The sequence below is a fragment of the Cucurbita maxima genome, unplaced genomic scaffold (assembly GCF_002738345.1).
Source record: "Cucurbita maxima cultivar Rimu unplaced genomic scaffold, Cmax_1.0 Cma_Scf00039, whole genome shotgun sequence".
Lineage (NCBI taxonomy): Eukaryota > Viridiplantae > Streptophyta > Magnoliopsida > Cucurbitales > Cucurbitaceae > Cucurbita > Cucurbita maxima.
Genome location: NW_019272055.1, coordinates 57,391 through 72,061, shown reverse-complemented (window position 1 = coordinate 72,061; position 14,671 = coordinate 57,391). Strand labels below are relative to the sequence as shown.

The 14,671-nt window shown below is 35.1% G+C and overlaps 2 protein-coding genes across 2 annotated transcripts; one reads left to right on the top strand and one right to left on the bottom strand.

Moving 5' to 3' along the window:
* The first annotated feature begins 3,223 nt into the window (after positions 1–3,223).
* LOC111469244 (protein NUCLEAR FUSION DEFECTIVE 4-like) lies at positions 3,224–5,346 on the top strand. Its single transcript, XM_023114468.1, has one exon. The coding sequence runs from the start codon at positions 3,420–3,422 to the stop codon at positions 5,175–5,177; it is 1,758 nt and encodes a 585-aa protein (XP_022970236.1). The 5' UTR covers positions 3,224–3,419; the 3' UTR covers positions 5,178–5,346.
* A 1,638-nt stretch (positions 5,347–6,984) lies between these two features.
* Positions 6,985–8,706, bottom strand: LOC111469253. The gene has a single exon (XM_023114476.1). The coding sequence runs from the start codon at positions 8,704–8,706 to the stop codon at positions 6,985–6,987; it is 1,722 nt and encodes a 573-aa protein (XP_022970244.1).
* Between the last annotated feature and the right edge of the window lie 5,965 nt (positions 8,707–14,671).

Sequence of the window (14,671 nt, the reverse complement as noted above, 5' to 3'; positions counted from 1 at the left end):
AGTTTCACGTAATTTAATTTTACCTACGATATTCTTCCATTTAGAAAATTAAGCCCAGAGTCATTTTTTTGAGCCGACATCACTTAATTTTCTTCAAATTAGTCATAAATAGTGCTAAATATTTATAAATGGAGGGTCAGAAAAGAGGGTCGGAAAAAACTAAATTAATTAAATTTGACTATAACATTTTTTTTCCTAAAAAAGGGAAGCCTATAATTTGTAAAAGCTTATAAAGTCTCAAAAGGCCTCATACCAATGAAGTAGTATTCCTCACCGTACCTTCGAGGAGGCTTGACTCATTTTTTCTTTTTGGAGTCTTTTGTTCGACATTCGAGGATTTGCCAATCTATTGGCACGGCTAAGTTTAGGGCATGACTCTGATACCATGCTAGACGAACACGACTCTCCATAATGGTATGATATTGTCCACTTTGGGCATCCCAAAAGGCCTCATACCAATGGAGTTAGTATTCCTCACTTATAAACCCATGATCATTCCCTAAATTAGCCGATATGGAACTTTCATCATCCAACAAGATGATTTTTTTTTTTTTCATACCGAAACCAATATTTTCTTTATACTTTAAATTTGATCGAATAAAACATTAATTTTAAATTATTAAAAAAGGAAACGAAAATTGGATTTTTGGAAAATTTGATAATTAAAAAAATATCCAAATTCCAGTGGCCACACGATTGGATAACCCACGTGGGAGAGAGAAAAGGTTAAAACATTAGCCACGTCATGCTTTCGTCTGGATTTGGTAAGCATGACATCTTAATTTGACGAGAATTATTAAGGGATTTACCCAATAATTTCTTAGCTGAAAATTGCAATTTAAACCTAAAGTTGGCGGAGATATTGTTTGTTCTATAAAGGGTTTGCCAAAATTTGTTTATGGTTTGTATTTAAACAGGCATTCGAGAACAAAACCATTTGACGTTTTACGATGAATTTCTCTTTCTTTAGCTATCGATTATGGTTGCTTCTTGTTCCAACCAATTTATATCAATATTACTCGTAGAGTTCATGAAAAAATCGTAAATAATTAGATAAAAACAGTCGTCGAAGGAAGAAGTAAAGAAACGAGAACCAAAGAAGTTTGAGCTTGTGAATCTTCTGGTTCATGAGAATCGGTCCAACTCGATTTAGTTGGAGGTCCCATTTGATCTATTCGGCACAGATTTGCCTATTTTGACCGTTTTACCCCTTTTTCTCTATTTTTCGACTTGGTTTCAATAGTGATAACATTTTATATAGTTTTAAAAGTAAATTGTGAAATTTTAGAAAACTTGGTTTCAAATTGTTAAATTGTTTAGAACAAAGTCAAAATTGTGCTAGAGGTCGTATACACCAACGACAACATGTGGGGTTACCTGTTTAAACTTAATTGCTAATCGTTAATTATATAGTAGGGTCAGACTTTAATTATTAATGGTTAATTATATTATAAGGTCACACCCTAATTGTTAATTAAATTATAGGGTCGTATTCAAATTGTTGATTGAGATTATGAGTTTACGGTTATGTGGTCGCACCTTATCATATAACTAAAATTAAAATAAGCTATTTGTGTTTAAAGGAGTAATGAACTTAAATATCATAACATGATTGTATAAGCTATTCAATTCAAACTTAATATTGAAATAACTCAAAAGAGCTACTAAATTGAATCCAAATGAGTCGTGTTCGTACCAAAGATAAGATCACTACATTGAATAAAGTGGGGTCGATAGAATGTGGAAAATAGTTTAATGAAATGAATGTGTAAAAAGATAATGGTAGTATTGAATCAAAAAATCATTAAAAAAAAAAATGATTCACGTGGGCTCGTGACAAAGGTGTAGTGGAGTTCAAGATAGTGGACAATGTTGAATTAAGAGTCTTGTAGTATTCTTTTGGATCTTTTGATAACGATCCTATTTTTATTTTTTATTTATTAAGAATAAGGTCGTCATTGTATACATGTCTATGCAATGTTTAAAATATTTCAAAAATGATGACATGAACCCAAAAATTATTTTCAAATAAAATAAATATTAACGAAAAAGGCCAAAAACGAAACGATTAAGCAATGAAAAAAAATACCATGAGCTAACCCAAGGGTTTCAATTTAAAAGAGAAATGCAACTACTCTAGTTTGGGTTTTACCCCATGAGCTTGCTCTTCCGCTAATGCACGCTTACATTGCCAGAACCACAGAGGGAAAGGAGCTCCCATAATATCATGGTAAATATAGATATCGTATCGTACACATTCGTACAAATCATTATAGGGAAGTACCACGATGCATGTAACATACCATATGCATGAGATCCTCAAGCATCAATTTATGACAACATATGATGCAAGTACCCTGATGTATGTGACATACAACATGCATGAAATCCCATAGCTTCAATTTATAACATACGTATGATTGATAACTGTAACATAATCCTTCAATAACACACTTTATAACATAGCATAACTTGTATCACATCATATCTGACATTATAGCATAAACATAACTTTACATATATCAAACACTCATAAAATTAAGACACATGCAAAGGTCATAGGGCACACATAGTTTACACAAGCCAACAGGAAAACCACTTAGTCTATGCGGAAGTCACTACATTCACTTCATGCTAACTTAAAGCCAACAATCATAACATAACATAGTGTTCAAATTTGCATAAAATAATCTAAAAGTAATTTCAAATAATATTATAATTAAATCAAACCATACTCATAAACCCGTGCTACTATAAGACAAATTCACTTCATTTTTCTATTCACGTGTCGAATCCAAGTCCTAATACTCCCAAATCCTTTTAATTTTTCTATTCTTTTTTTATCTTTCTATTTTTCATGAGCAAGGACAATGTGCCAACTAGGACGTTGGCTGAGTTTAGGCTACTCGACCCGATCCCAACTTTTTCTATCTCTCGCTTGAACCGATCCAGCATAATCCAATAAGTACCAATCTACTTCGCCCCAACTTTTTATATTTATGTTTTTTCAACTTCCCGACTTGAGCCGACACCCAAGAGTACCGACACTCAAGAGTACCTCTGAACTTGAATCGACCCAAACAATCCATAGTTCAATAAATACAACCCACGTATATGATTTGGATAAAATTGTAGGAAAAATTTAAAGAAGTGTAAAGGATCATATTGAGATGTTAATTTATATTTAAGGATGAATTCAGTGAGTTAACAGTAATCCCTATGCACAAGGTAACTACCAAAACAAAATCCATTAAATCCCCGCTTAATCCACTCCAAATAAAGCAATTTAGATTGAAATTTAAACTAAAACTCAAACTATTTAATCTCCCTTTTTCCCTTTTCTCCACCAAAAATTCAATCATATCTTAGAAAATTCCGCCCAAAAGAGAGAGAAAAAAACCCAGTTCATAGATCCAGAAATGGGTGCAGAAACTCCCACAAACAGGGGAGCCGACGCCGGCCGGGGCGGCGGATTGCTCCAATTTGCGCTGCACGTGTTAAAAGGCCGGTGGTTCACTGTCTTCGCCACATTTCTGATCATGGCCGGCGCCGGCGCCACTTATCTCTTCGGCGTCTACTCGAAACAGATCAAATCCACGCTCGGATACGACCAGACGACACTAAATCTGATGGGTTTTTTCAAGGATCTCGGAGCCAATGTCGGTGTACTCTCCGGCTTAGTGGCGGAGGTGACACCGACATGGTTCGTCCTCCTCCTCGGCTCCGTCTTGAACTTCACCGGCTACTTCATGATCTGGCTCGCCGTTACTGGCCGGATCGCAAAACCCAAAGTCTGGCAAATGTGTCTTTACATCTGCGTTGGCGCAAATTCTCAAAACTTCGCCAATACCGGCGCGTTGGTCACTTGCATCCAGAATTTCCCCGAGAGCCGTGGCGCTATGATGGGCCTTTTAAAGGGCTTCACAGGGCTGAGCGGCGCTATTCTTACACAGATTTATTTAGCCGTTTACGGCGAGGACGCCACTGCGTTGATCCTTCTAATTGCGTGGCTTCCGGCGGCTCTCTCCGTCGTGTTCATTTTCAATATCCGAAAGCTCAAGGCGGAGAGACGGCCAAACGAGACAAGGGTTTTTTACCATTTCCTTTATGTCTCAATTGGGTTGGCGATTTTCATTATGCTTATGAATATTATTCAGAAGGAAGTGGAATTCAATCATACGGCTTATGCGTTAAGCGCCACCGTAATTTGTGCTCTGCTTTTCCTTCCTCTGTTCATCGTGATTAGAGAAGAGCTTCAGATTTGGAATTCTAAGATCAACCCACCAATTCCAATCGAAAACCCAACAGAACCCAAAATTTCCACAGATGAATCAAAGGAAATCAAGAACAATCCAGACCCAAAACCATACCCACCGCCGCCGTCCTGTTTCTCCAGCATCTGCGACAAACCAGCAAGAGGCGACGACTACACAATCCTCCAAGCCCTTCTCAGCATCGACATGATGGTGCTTTTCATCGCAACATTCTGCGGCCTCGGCACAAGCTTAACCGCCGTCGACAATTTGGGGCAGATCGGAGAATCCCTCGGCTACCCATTAAAAACAGTAAAATCCTTCGTTTCATTAGTAAGCATATGGAATTACTTCGGAAGAGTATTCTCCGGCTTCGTCTCCGAAACCCTTCTCGCAAAATTCAAATTCCCAAGACCTTTAATGATGACATTGGTTCTTCTTCTATCTTGCATCGGCCAACTCCTAATCGCCTTCCCAATTCCCGGCTCCGTCTACATTGCATCGGTCATCATCGGATTCTCCTTCGGCGCGCAGCTTCCGTTACTTTTCGCCATAATTTCCGAGCTCTTCGGCCTTAAATATTTCTCCACTCTGTTCAATTGCGGCCAAATCGCAAGCCCGTTGGGGTCGTACATTCTGAACGTGAAGGTCGCCGGAATGATGTACGATGCGGAGGCGTTGAAGCAGCTGAAGGAGATGGGGATAGACAGGGCGGCGGTGAAGGAATTGACCTGCATTGGAAAGCGGTGTTACAGGAAATCGTTTACGTTAATGGCGATTGTGACGTTTGTTGGGGCTCTGGTTTCGCTGGTTTTGGTGATGAGGACGAGGGAGTTTTACAGAGGAGACATTTACAAGAGGTTCAGAGAGGAAGTGAAGGAGGAGACAAGTCGGGGAGAGGCTGCCGCTGTGGAATCCAAGTGAGATTCTTCTAAATGGGCTTTTATTCCGATGGGCCGGCCCAACAGTTAGAACTGAGAATCCGTCCTTTTATTTTTTTTTAATATAAAAAGATTTTTAAGTATGCTTTGGTGTAGTTTTAAGTATTTTTTGTTGTAGTTTATTGTAAGAGTATTTTCAATATAAAACTAAAAATTTGTTTGTCAAATGTAAATTAAATTAAAATTAGTACTAAATTAATAAAATTATCATTATAGTTACTCTCAAATTTCAACGATAACTTCAAAAAAAATTAGTTTTGGTCCCCTGGAACCAGAGACGTTGCTCGTGAAGTAAATAATTCTACCTACGCTCCAACCAATTGGAAGAGAATGATTCATCCTTTCCCTTTTCGGGAGCTATTCATCTTTCCCGAACGCAATAGATTCATTTTTGGGAGTTATTCATCCTTCCCGAACACAATAAATTCTTTTTTGGTCCCGAATGCAGCATACAACTCTTCATTATACGAGGTTAAAAAACCTAGGTTAAGAAACCTTGGCCTAGAGTTTTGTATGGAAACCGATAGTATCATTTAATAATGTTTAAAAAATTAGAAAATATTCTTAAAATTTAAAGTCACCTTATTGATATAGTTTATCTGTCTCACATTTGTTAAAGCCAGGTTTCGAAACCAGTGGGTTATAGGCCCATCACATTTCTGCATCACTTTGATCGTTGACTTTTGTATACTTATTAGAATTTTTTCCTAAAAATATAATGTAATAATTTTAAATACAATCAAATACAATTTTGAGTTATTTTGTTATTTTTCAAATAAATGCCATCGGGATATTTAGAGAAGTTTCTTTCTCACTATTAGTGTCTAATTTGACAAAGTTGTCAATTTTCATTCGATTATATAGAAAACCTTCGCTCACAACGATTTAGGATCAAATAATGACAAACTAATCGGCCATATTATTAAGATAAAACACTCAACTTTATTTATATACAATAGATTTTTAGGTTATTACTTGAACACCCGGAAATATTATACTAATAACCTTACAAATCTTTATATTTTATAGCGTTGAAAATTAATTTTTAAAGTTGAATCATAAATCGTTAAGGAAGGGAGAACCCTCCAGATTGAGGTCACCTTGGAGTTGTAATTATTGACCTAAAGAAAGGGAGCAAACACTAAACGAGTTTAAAACTTTTAATAAATAATTTTAAATTTTAAATATGTTTATGTTCCTTTTAAATGAAAATCATTAATATTTTATTTAAAATATATACCAATTTTTAAGAGAATTCCAAAGTATTCTTTAAATTTTAAGAATATTTCAAAAATACCTTTAAATTTTTAAAAGTTTCATTAATGTCCTTAAATTTTTGTAAAACTTCAAAAATATCCTTATTGTCAGTACATGAACGGAATTGTTTCAAAAATAGCTCAGTACTTTAAAAAATAATATTAAACCTTTAATTTTTTTAAAAAAAGAAATTAAGAAACTCGAAGAGATAATAATTTTAAAATTTGATAGGTAGTTTTTTTAGATAAAATATAAGCTTAGGGTATTTTTTAAAATTAATTTAACCCAAAAAAAATATAATAACATAAACTAAGATTTCCTTAAAAAAAAAAAAAAAAAAATTAAATTAAAATTTTAATGCGCATGATGATAAAAAATTGATTAATGGAAGACAACCTACTACTTATTCTTTTGAATATTCAATTTTTTATGATGAGAACCATGAGATCACACCATCTACAACTCAAAATAAAAAAGGTTAAAAGGAAAGTAGAAGGTCGTAAAGTAGGCATGTTTTTGTTGAACAGTTTCTCTTATTTACTTTCATCATCAATTTTCTTTTTGTGTTCACTGTTTTTATCATCGAAAGAATTTAATTCTACGTTCGACTGTGTAGCCTCCATGTCATCTCTGTATTTCTTATATACATCGCCTTTGTAGAAGTCTCGAGTTCTATAAGCTAGCACAAACGAAGCCATCGTTCCAAACAAAGTCACTGCAGCCAAAATCATGAACGATTCACTAAAGCAATGAGTTCCAGTGCAAGTTAGGCCCTTCCCGTTCTTCACATTTCCAATTTTAGTGGCTTCTGCATCGTAAAACCTCCCTATTACTTCCACATTCATTATATAAGACCCAAGTGGGACAGCCAGTTGCCCACAGTTGAGAAGTGTCGAGTAATGTTTGAGGCCGAAGAGATCAGAGATTATGGCGAATATCAATGGAGTTTGGGCTCCAAGGCCAAACCCAATGATCAACGACGCTACATAGACTGAATTTATATAAGGGAATGCGATGGAGAGCAAGCCAGTGCAGGTGAAAAGTTGGGTAAGACCGAACATGAAAGGGCGAGGTAATTTGTATTTGGTCATAAGGGTTTCAGAGATGAAACCGGAGAAGACCCGACCAAAGAAATTGAATATGGAAATCCATGAAACCAAAATACTTATGGAATGATTTGGATATTTAAGTGACTCGGCAATCTGCCCAAGATTATCAATGGCTGCAACGGACGACCCACATGCAGAAACCGTTGCTATGAAAATAAGAGCCATATCTTTGCTTAGAAGAGCTTGCAAGATGTTGAAATCTTCTCCTCTTTGCGGCTCTTTACATACATTTGAGACACTTGGCAAAGAAAGTTTTGAAATTTCTTCAAGTTGCTCACGGGGAAGTGAAACAACAACAGAAGGATTCATGGTTTGTTTACCGAGTTTGAAGAGAAAAAGTTCTTCTTTAATAGCTATTAGAAGGGGTAGACAGATTAAGACGACGATGACCACAATGCCACCGGCATAGCCAGCCTGAGAAAAAGCAATGTTTCTCTGGGTTATGGTGAGAAACAAGAGGAACACCGCTATCGCTATGGACACGTAAAGCAAGTGGTAGAACACTTTGAGCTCCCGTGGATGCTTCCGAGCTTTGATTGTCCGAATTGGAAGAAAACACAAGAAACAAACAATGGTGGGTAGCCATGAAAGAAGGAGGAGAAGATCGATAGAATTTTGGTTGCCGTAAATTGCTAAATTAATTTGAGTTAGAATGGCTCCACCAAGGCCAACGAAACCCTTGAGAAGGCCCAAAATGATACCGCGTTGATTAGGAAAATTGCTGACGTTGGTGACCATAACAGCGGTGTTGGGGAAGTTCTGTGAATTAGAAGTAATATAAATGTAAACAAACATTAGCCATAAATGGGGTTTTGGGACGTAGTTAGAAACGGAGAGCCAAATCATAAAATAGCTGAAGAAATTGGAGGATATCCCCACAAGGAAAAGCATCCACGGAGGAGCCACCTCGGCGAAAAGACCGGCAAAAACTCCGAGGTTGGAGCCGAGATCTTTAGCGAATCCCAAGGTATTAAGTTGGGTTTGATTGTAGTCAAATTTTGTTTTTAAGAGTTTGGAGTATGTTCCGAACAAGTAAGGTGAACCGCAACCGATCATGATCAGAAAAGAGGTGAAGACCGAAAACCATCTTCCTTCAACAACTTGTTTCACAAATAGCCAACTTTCTACCTTACGGTTGTCGCCCATGGTCACCAATTGGGCTAATGGACGCTAGAATTTGATTATTGATCAAGAATAAGAGTCAGTGCGGCTGAGAATCGTAGAATGTAGAATGTAGAATGAAGAATGAAGAATGAAAATTGGGAATGAGATTTTGGGTCCCAATTTGGTGTCCTATAAAGGAAATTCAGTTCCACATTTTATGTACCAAACATCTTACCTAATGTAACAAAGGCAGAGTTTAATGATGGAAAATGGTGTTGTAAGCTGAAACAAACAGCAACTTCCTCTCCTACACCCTGTCAACAATGAGCTTTTCCGGTGAACTTGGACAAGATGGATAAAAAAAAAACATAAACCCCCAACAACTAACCCCTTCCATAACATCATTTTGCAGTTCCGGGTGTCATCCATTCATTTTCACCCTTCTAGCATTCTATTTCTTTCACGTTCCATCTTTATCTTTATAGATAGGTTCATAACGACATAATTTCATGCAAGATGCATTTTTTTCCCATTAAAATGAGAAAGAACTAAAAATTATATGTGACAAAACCAATGCTAAATAGTATCACCCATCTACTTTGAGGTTGGGACTTAGCGATACCGCTAGTGATGGAGAGCCAAATCTTGAAATAGCTTCAGAATTTGAGAGTTGAGCCGACAAGGGATAGAACTCACGGTGGAGCCACTTTGGCCGAGAAGGATGGCGAAAACTTCAAAGTGGAGCCGAGATCTTGGGCAAATTCCAAGGCGTTGATTTAAATGTTGGATGTATCCCACAATCGAGATATATTGAAACAAACAGTTGAACGGGAGGAACAACTTGCGGGGAAAGAACTTTTGAATAGAGTAACCTTGAGCACTCAGGCTTTTTGATACTTTTTTGTTGGTTGTGAAAACAACAAACATCTAATGATTATTTACGGCGGAGAAAATATTGACTAGTTTTGTAAACTTTATCCACAATTTAAGAAGCAATAACAATCGGCCTAATTAAAACGCTAAACTTGGTTCACAGTTTGACAACTACTAACAGTTCTACCTAAGTTATAAGTTAGTAACAAATTCTACCAAGCTACTAAAAATTTTTCTAAAGTTAGTCCACGAAAGTTAGTAACTTATTCTACTGAGTTAAGTTTATAGCTCTCAATCTCACTCATAAACGTGACTTTGTTCGAGATTCTTCACTCCCAGCCGCTCTCGTATTTCTACAAACTTAACCATTTTAGGGCCTTGGTTAGAATATCCGCACGTTTCTCTCTAGTGCAATCGATCTCAACAACAATTTATCTTTTCTTCGTTGGATTTGATCCATAATCGAAATATGTTAAGCAAGTAGAAGAAGCAAAGGGAAAACTTGAGGGGAGAGATCCTTTGGAACAAAGAAACCTTACACTTAACCTTTCAATTCTCTTCGTTGTTCTTGTTGTTGTGAAAAAAGCAAGCACTAACCAACTTCATTGTAATAGCCAAAATAAAAAAAAAAAAAAAAATAAAATAAAAAATAATAATAATTATAAAAAAATATATACGTCAAAATAATAAAAATAATAATAATTCATAACTAAAAAGGATTACTTAAAAATAAAAATAAAAATAAAATTTACCCATCTCTCCCCACTAACCTCTTGGTCCCAAATGCATCCTCTTTCCTCCACCTCACTATATCACACATCCAAAAATAAATAGAAAAAAATTTCAGATTTGGGAAAAAGTAAGAGGGTGTTTCAACAAAAATATGATACAAAGGAGAGATTTTGGTCTGTCATTACTTAAAATCCTATCTCAGATTTCTTTTTTCCTTTAAAGTTATGGTTATAAGAAAGATCAAATCTTCTTTCATATTTTACTAGATCAGGTAATAATCAGATCCCATATTCAATTAATTAGATTTTTTTGTTACCATGGGAACTTATAAGGAAATAAGTTAGAATCAATAAAATTTTAGTTGTTAGATCCATAAATCGGTAAGATAGTAGTCAAACAATCAATTAAAATTGACCAACAATATCTGTTTATAGAATGAAAATAAATATAGAATTAGAGGAATATCTTATTTACATTGAAAATGTTTACCTAACTGAAAATCTATTTACAGATTTATAGAAGGAAGGAAAATAATTACAAGGGAGGAGGGAAGATTTGTTCAACAAAATTTGAAAATAAAATAGTAAATATGAGAGCCATGAAACTCCATTAAATTTTGTCTAACCCTAAATATAAGAATTTTAACAATGTAAATTAGAGAAATAATTTTATAGAGTTCAAATTTAACTGATGTCATGAGTTCATATAGGTTGACTTGGATTTCAAAGGACGAAATCGAACTTTCATTAATGATATATACGTGACAACGACTTAAGCTAACCAGGTAAGTGACTCACCCGTCGTAGGTTACGCGTTAATTATTGTATGTTGGCACGTGCCCGTGGATTTGCACTTGTCATTGATTTGTATGCCAGTTTAATGTGCTTAAGTACGAACTCGTGTGAACGTGAATGTATGCTATGTATGCTGCTTTGTTTGATGTGATATGATATGTGGTTCCTGAATGATTATGACATGATTGTACGAAATATTTGAATGTAAACAGCATGAATTGTATGACATGAAATACGGTAAACTGCATGGAAACATAACCTCGATAGGAATATTTATGATACGTAAAGAAATGAAAATGAGAATGACATGGAAGCATGAAACGTGACAAGGGGTTATGTTCATTAATGTTAAATGTAGGATTACTGGGGACCTCATGCATATTGTGTGTTCATGCATCTGGAGGGATACCCTTATCCCATCACGAGGGTACGGATGCATACATCCAATGGCAGGACAACGATCGTTATGCTTTGCATAGCGCTGCCGTGACGGTAACTAGTTTTAACGGGTCCCGGCATAAGGGGCTCCTAGATTATACCCACCAGATAAGGAAAGTGGCCTAGCGGTGTGCGAACTAGCTGGTGAGCCCATACTCGCACGTATGGGCTGTGTGTAGAGTATATGGTACACGTCCACGATAACCCGTTAGGACAGCACCGTAGGGAAAACGAAATGAAACGAAACGAAACGATAGGTCCCATCATTTCATTGCGTGTGATTATTGCATAACCCCGATAGGGGGTCACTTACTGAGTATTCTAGAAATACTCAAGCCTCGTGCTACTTTACTTTTTCAGATAAGGGCAAGGCACCCATGTGACATCGACGGCGGCATCGTACAATCCGGGACCGTGGCACATGCATAGGGTAGTTGTTTTTTTTTTTTCTCAATTTCATAGTCTAGGTTGAATTCGGTTTGCAACATTAGTATAGATTAGTATAGGTTGAATTGTATTTGCATAATAAACCATAGGGTAGTATAAGACATGCACTTCGGTTTTGTTCCCTTTCCTTTATTTCAATAATTTTCTTTTCCTTTCTTTCCCTTGTAATCATTTTCTCTTTCACGAGGTAATAAAAGGTGAGTGTAAGTCGCATTTATGAACAATGCCCATTTAATGTATATTCCGCATTTCAAGGTATATTAATGACCTTAGATTAAATAGGTAAAATTTAAGGTCCTTACATTCATAAACTTTCTCTTCAAGTTAAGAGCCACTAACATCTTCCTAATTAAAATATAAAACTTATTCACAATTTCTCAACTACTATCAATTCTCATAGAATTGGTCTATAGGTTAGTAACTTATTCTACTCATTCTACTAACAATTATCCTAAATTTACTCCAAGTTAGTAACTTATTCTCCTAAATTAAGTTTATTAGCTCACGTTCTCCACATACTCACAGATGAAGTGGAAGTGAGTGAAATATGTTTGGTGCATCTGTGAAATAGTGAGTGAAATATGTTTGGTGCATCTGTGAAATACCAGATTCTTCATCGGTGCAATCGCGATTTGTTGTCAATGTAGAGTCCAAATTTTCGTTGGTCCATAACTTCGGCTAACAATTCTCCTAAAGTTGCTTCATAAGTTTGTAACTTATTCTACTAAGTCTACTAACAATTTTTGTAAATGTACCCCTAAATTAGAAACTTATTCTACTTAGTCAAGTTTATTAGTTCATATTTAGTTTGATTGTAATCCAATTCTCCCTTTTATCACTTTTGAGTGAGTGTATTCTATAAATGTACGTTGAACCAGCGCCGATGATGATTAGAAAGGAGGCAAATAAAACGCCATCTTTCTAGTATAGAGTTGTCGACCAGGGCTAAAAAAAAATGGTTGCTAATAAATCAGGAACGCTACAAAGTGAGAATTGGGTATAATTTGGTGGGTTAATAAAAAAAAGTTCTTCATTTTGTGTAAAAAATACCTTCCCACAAGACATCGGTATAATTTAACGTTGGAGAATGGTCGTTCATGTTGAAACCGAAGTCAAAATTTCTCAACCAATGATATCACAACAACTAGTTAATCAAACCCAAGATGGATCATCTTTGTAACTTCATGGATTTAGCTCCCACAACATAAAAACAATAAAATAGAAAATTGTTAGGATTGCATGAATCATACAATCGTTCTAGATGAAAAACACCAAGAACAAAATAGAAAATACTTCAACAATAAGTACATCAATGACATAGATATATTATTGATACACCAATGTTTTATACTTAGAAATAAATTTTGAACAACTATTGATTTGATATAGTTATACTTCAAACTGAAAATTGTATTTTTGAATGTGTGTTGATATACTACTAATATATTATTTGTACACGTTATTGATACATCATTTGATCTATTTTATATTGAAAACATCAATTGTATACATATATCATTTGGTTAAATTAATAAAAATACCTTTGAATTTTGCACTTTGTCTAAAGAAAATGTCCATAAACTCTCCAATGTTTCAATAATACCCTTAAATTAAAAAAAAAAAAAATCTTAAAAATATTTATAAATTTTTAAAAAAGTTAAAAAAAATGTCTGTTAATTTTAGATGGAAAAATATTCTCGAACTTTGGAGATGGTTTTTAAACATTTATCGAAGTTAAAGAGTTTTAAAAAGTTAATTGAAAAATCAAAAGAAGAGGAATTAATGGAATTGGTACACTAACAAATAGGTAAGTTGTTATATTCAAGTAATACTCCTAGAATTACAAGGATAGGATAGATTATGAACATGATTATTTTAAATAGCAGGAGTATGCATAAATCAGGATTGATTTGCATATTAGTAGAATACCTGTCAAAAGACTACATTCCCCACTATAATATGAGAACTAAATGTTCTCAACTCTCTAAGAAAATTTTGCTATGCTAGAAACACTAAATTGAGTTAAAAGCACTAATAATTTGGAGATTTCAAGATTTATATCCTTATACAAGCTTAAACAAGATAACTATGAAAAAATAAGGGACTTAGAACTAAAGTGATGTCACAATTATCATGTCAGAACATTTTCAGTGAACCAAGTACTTATGGACTCATGATTAAAGAAATGAATTTTAATGTTTCTAGATTATGATTAACCTCGGAGCTAGTCCAACAAGTCTCCAAAACAAAAATGTAAGCTATAACCCATTAAGATGCTCTTACGTACCTAGTTTAGGATTATAGCATTTAAGAGAACTTGGATAGATTATCATGCCTATTAGCAATCATGAATGATATCACTATCACTAGGGACGAAACATTTCTTATCCCCTCTGGCACATTATTAGTGCTATTAGAGTGAGTGGTAGCTTCTGGATTAGTGCTGTTGAGTTTGACTCATTTTGTTCATATAGGTTAGTGTATTGAGGTTGTTTCGTGCTAATGCCCTTTATCATGTTTGAAAATGATTAATAATCTCTAAACAGGCTTGTGTTCCATAAATCCATCTCAATTGGGACAAAGAACAACGTAGGTAAACTCAATACTTGGCCTGCACACGAGGTCACTCCACCATTTCAAAGTGATGTTATGGTTTGTGGACGGTTATTAGCTAACATTTTATGAATGATGTTCAAGATTCATGATACCATATCATCCTTCAT

Excerpts from the sequence above, each read along its gene's own strand:
- LOC111469244 (XM_023114468.1), top strand. The coding sequence starts at position 3,420 with ATGGGTGCAGAAACTCCCACAAACAGGGGAGCCGACGCCGGCCGGGGC.
- LOC111469253 (XM_023114476.1), bottom strand. The coding sequence starts at position 8,706 with ATGGGCGACAACCGTAAGGTAGAAAGTTGGCTATTTGTGAAACAAGTT.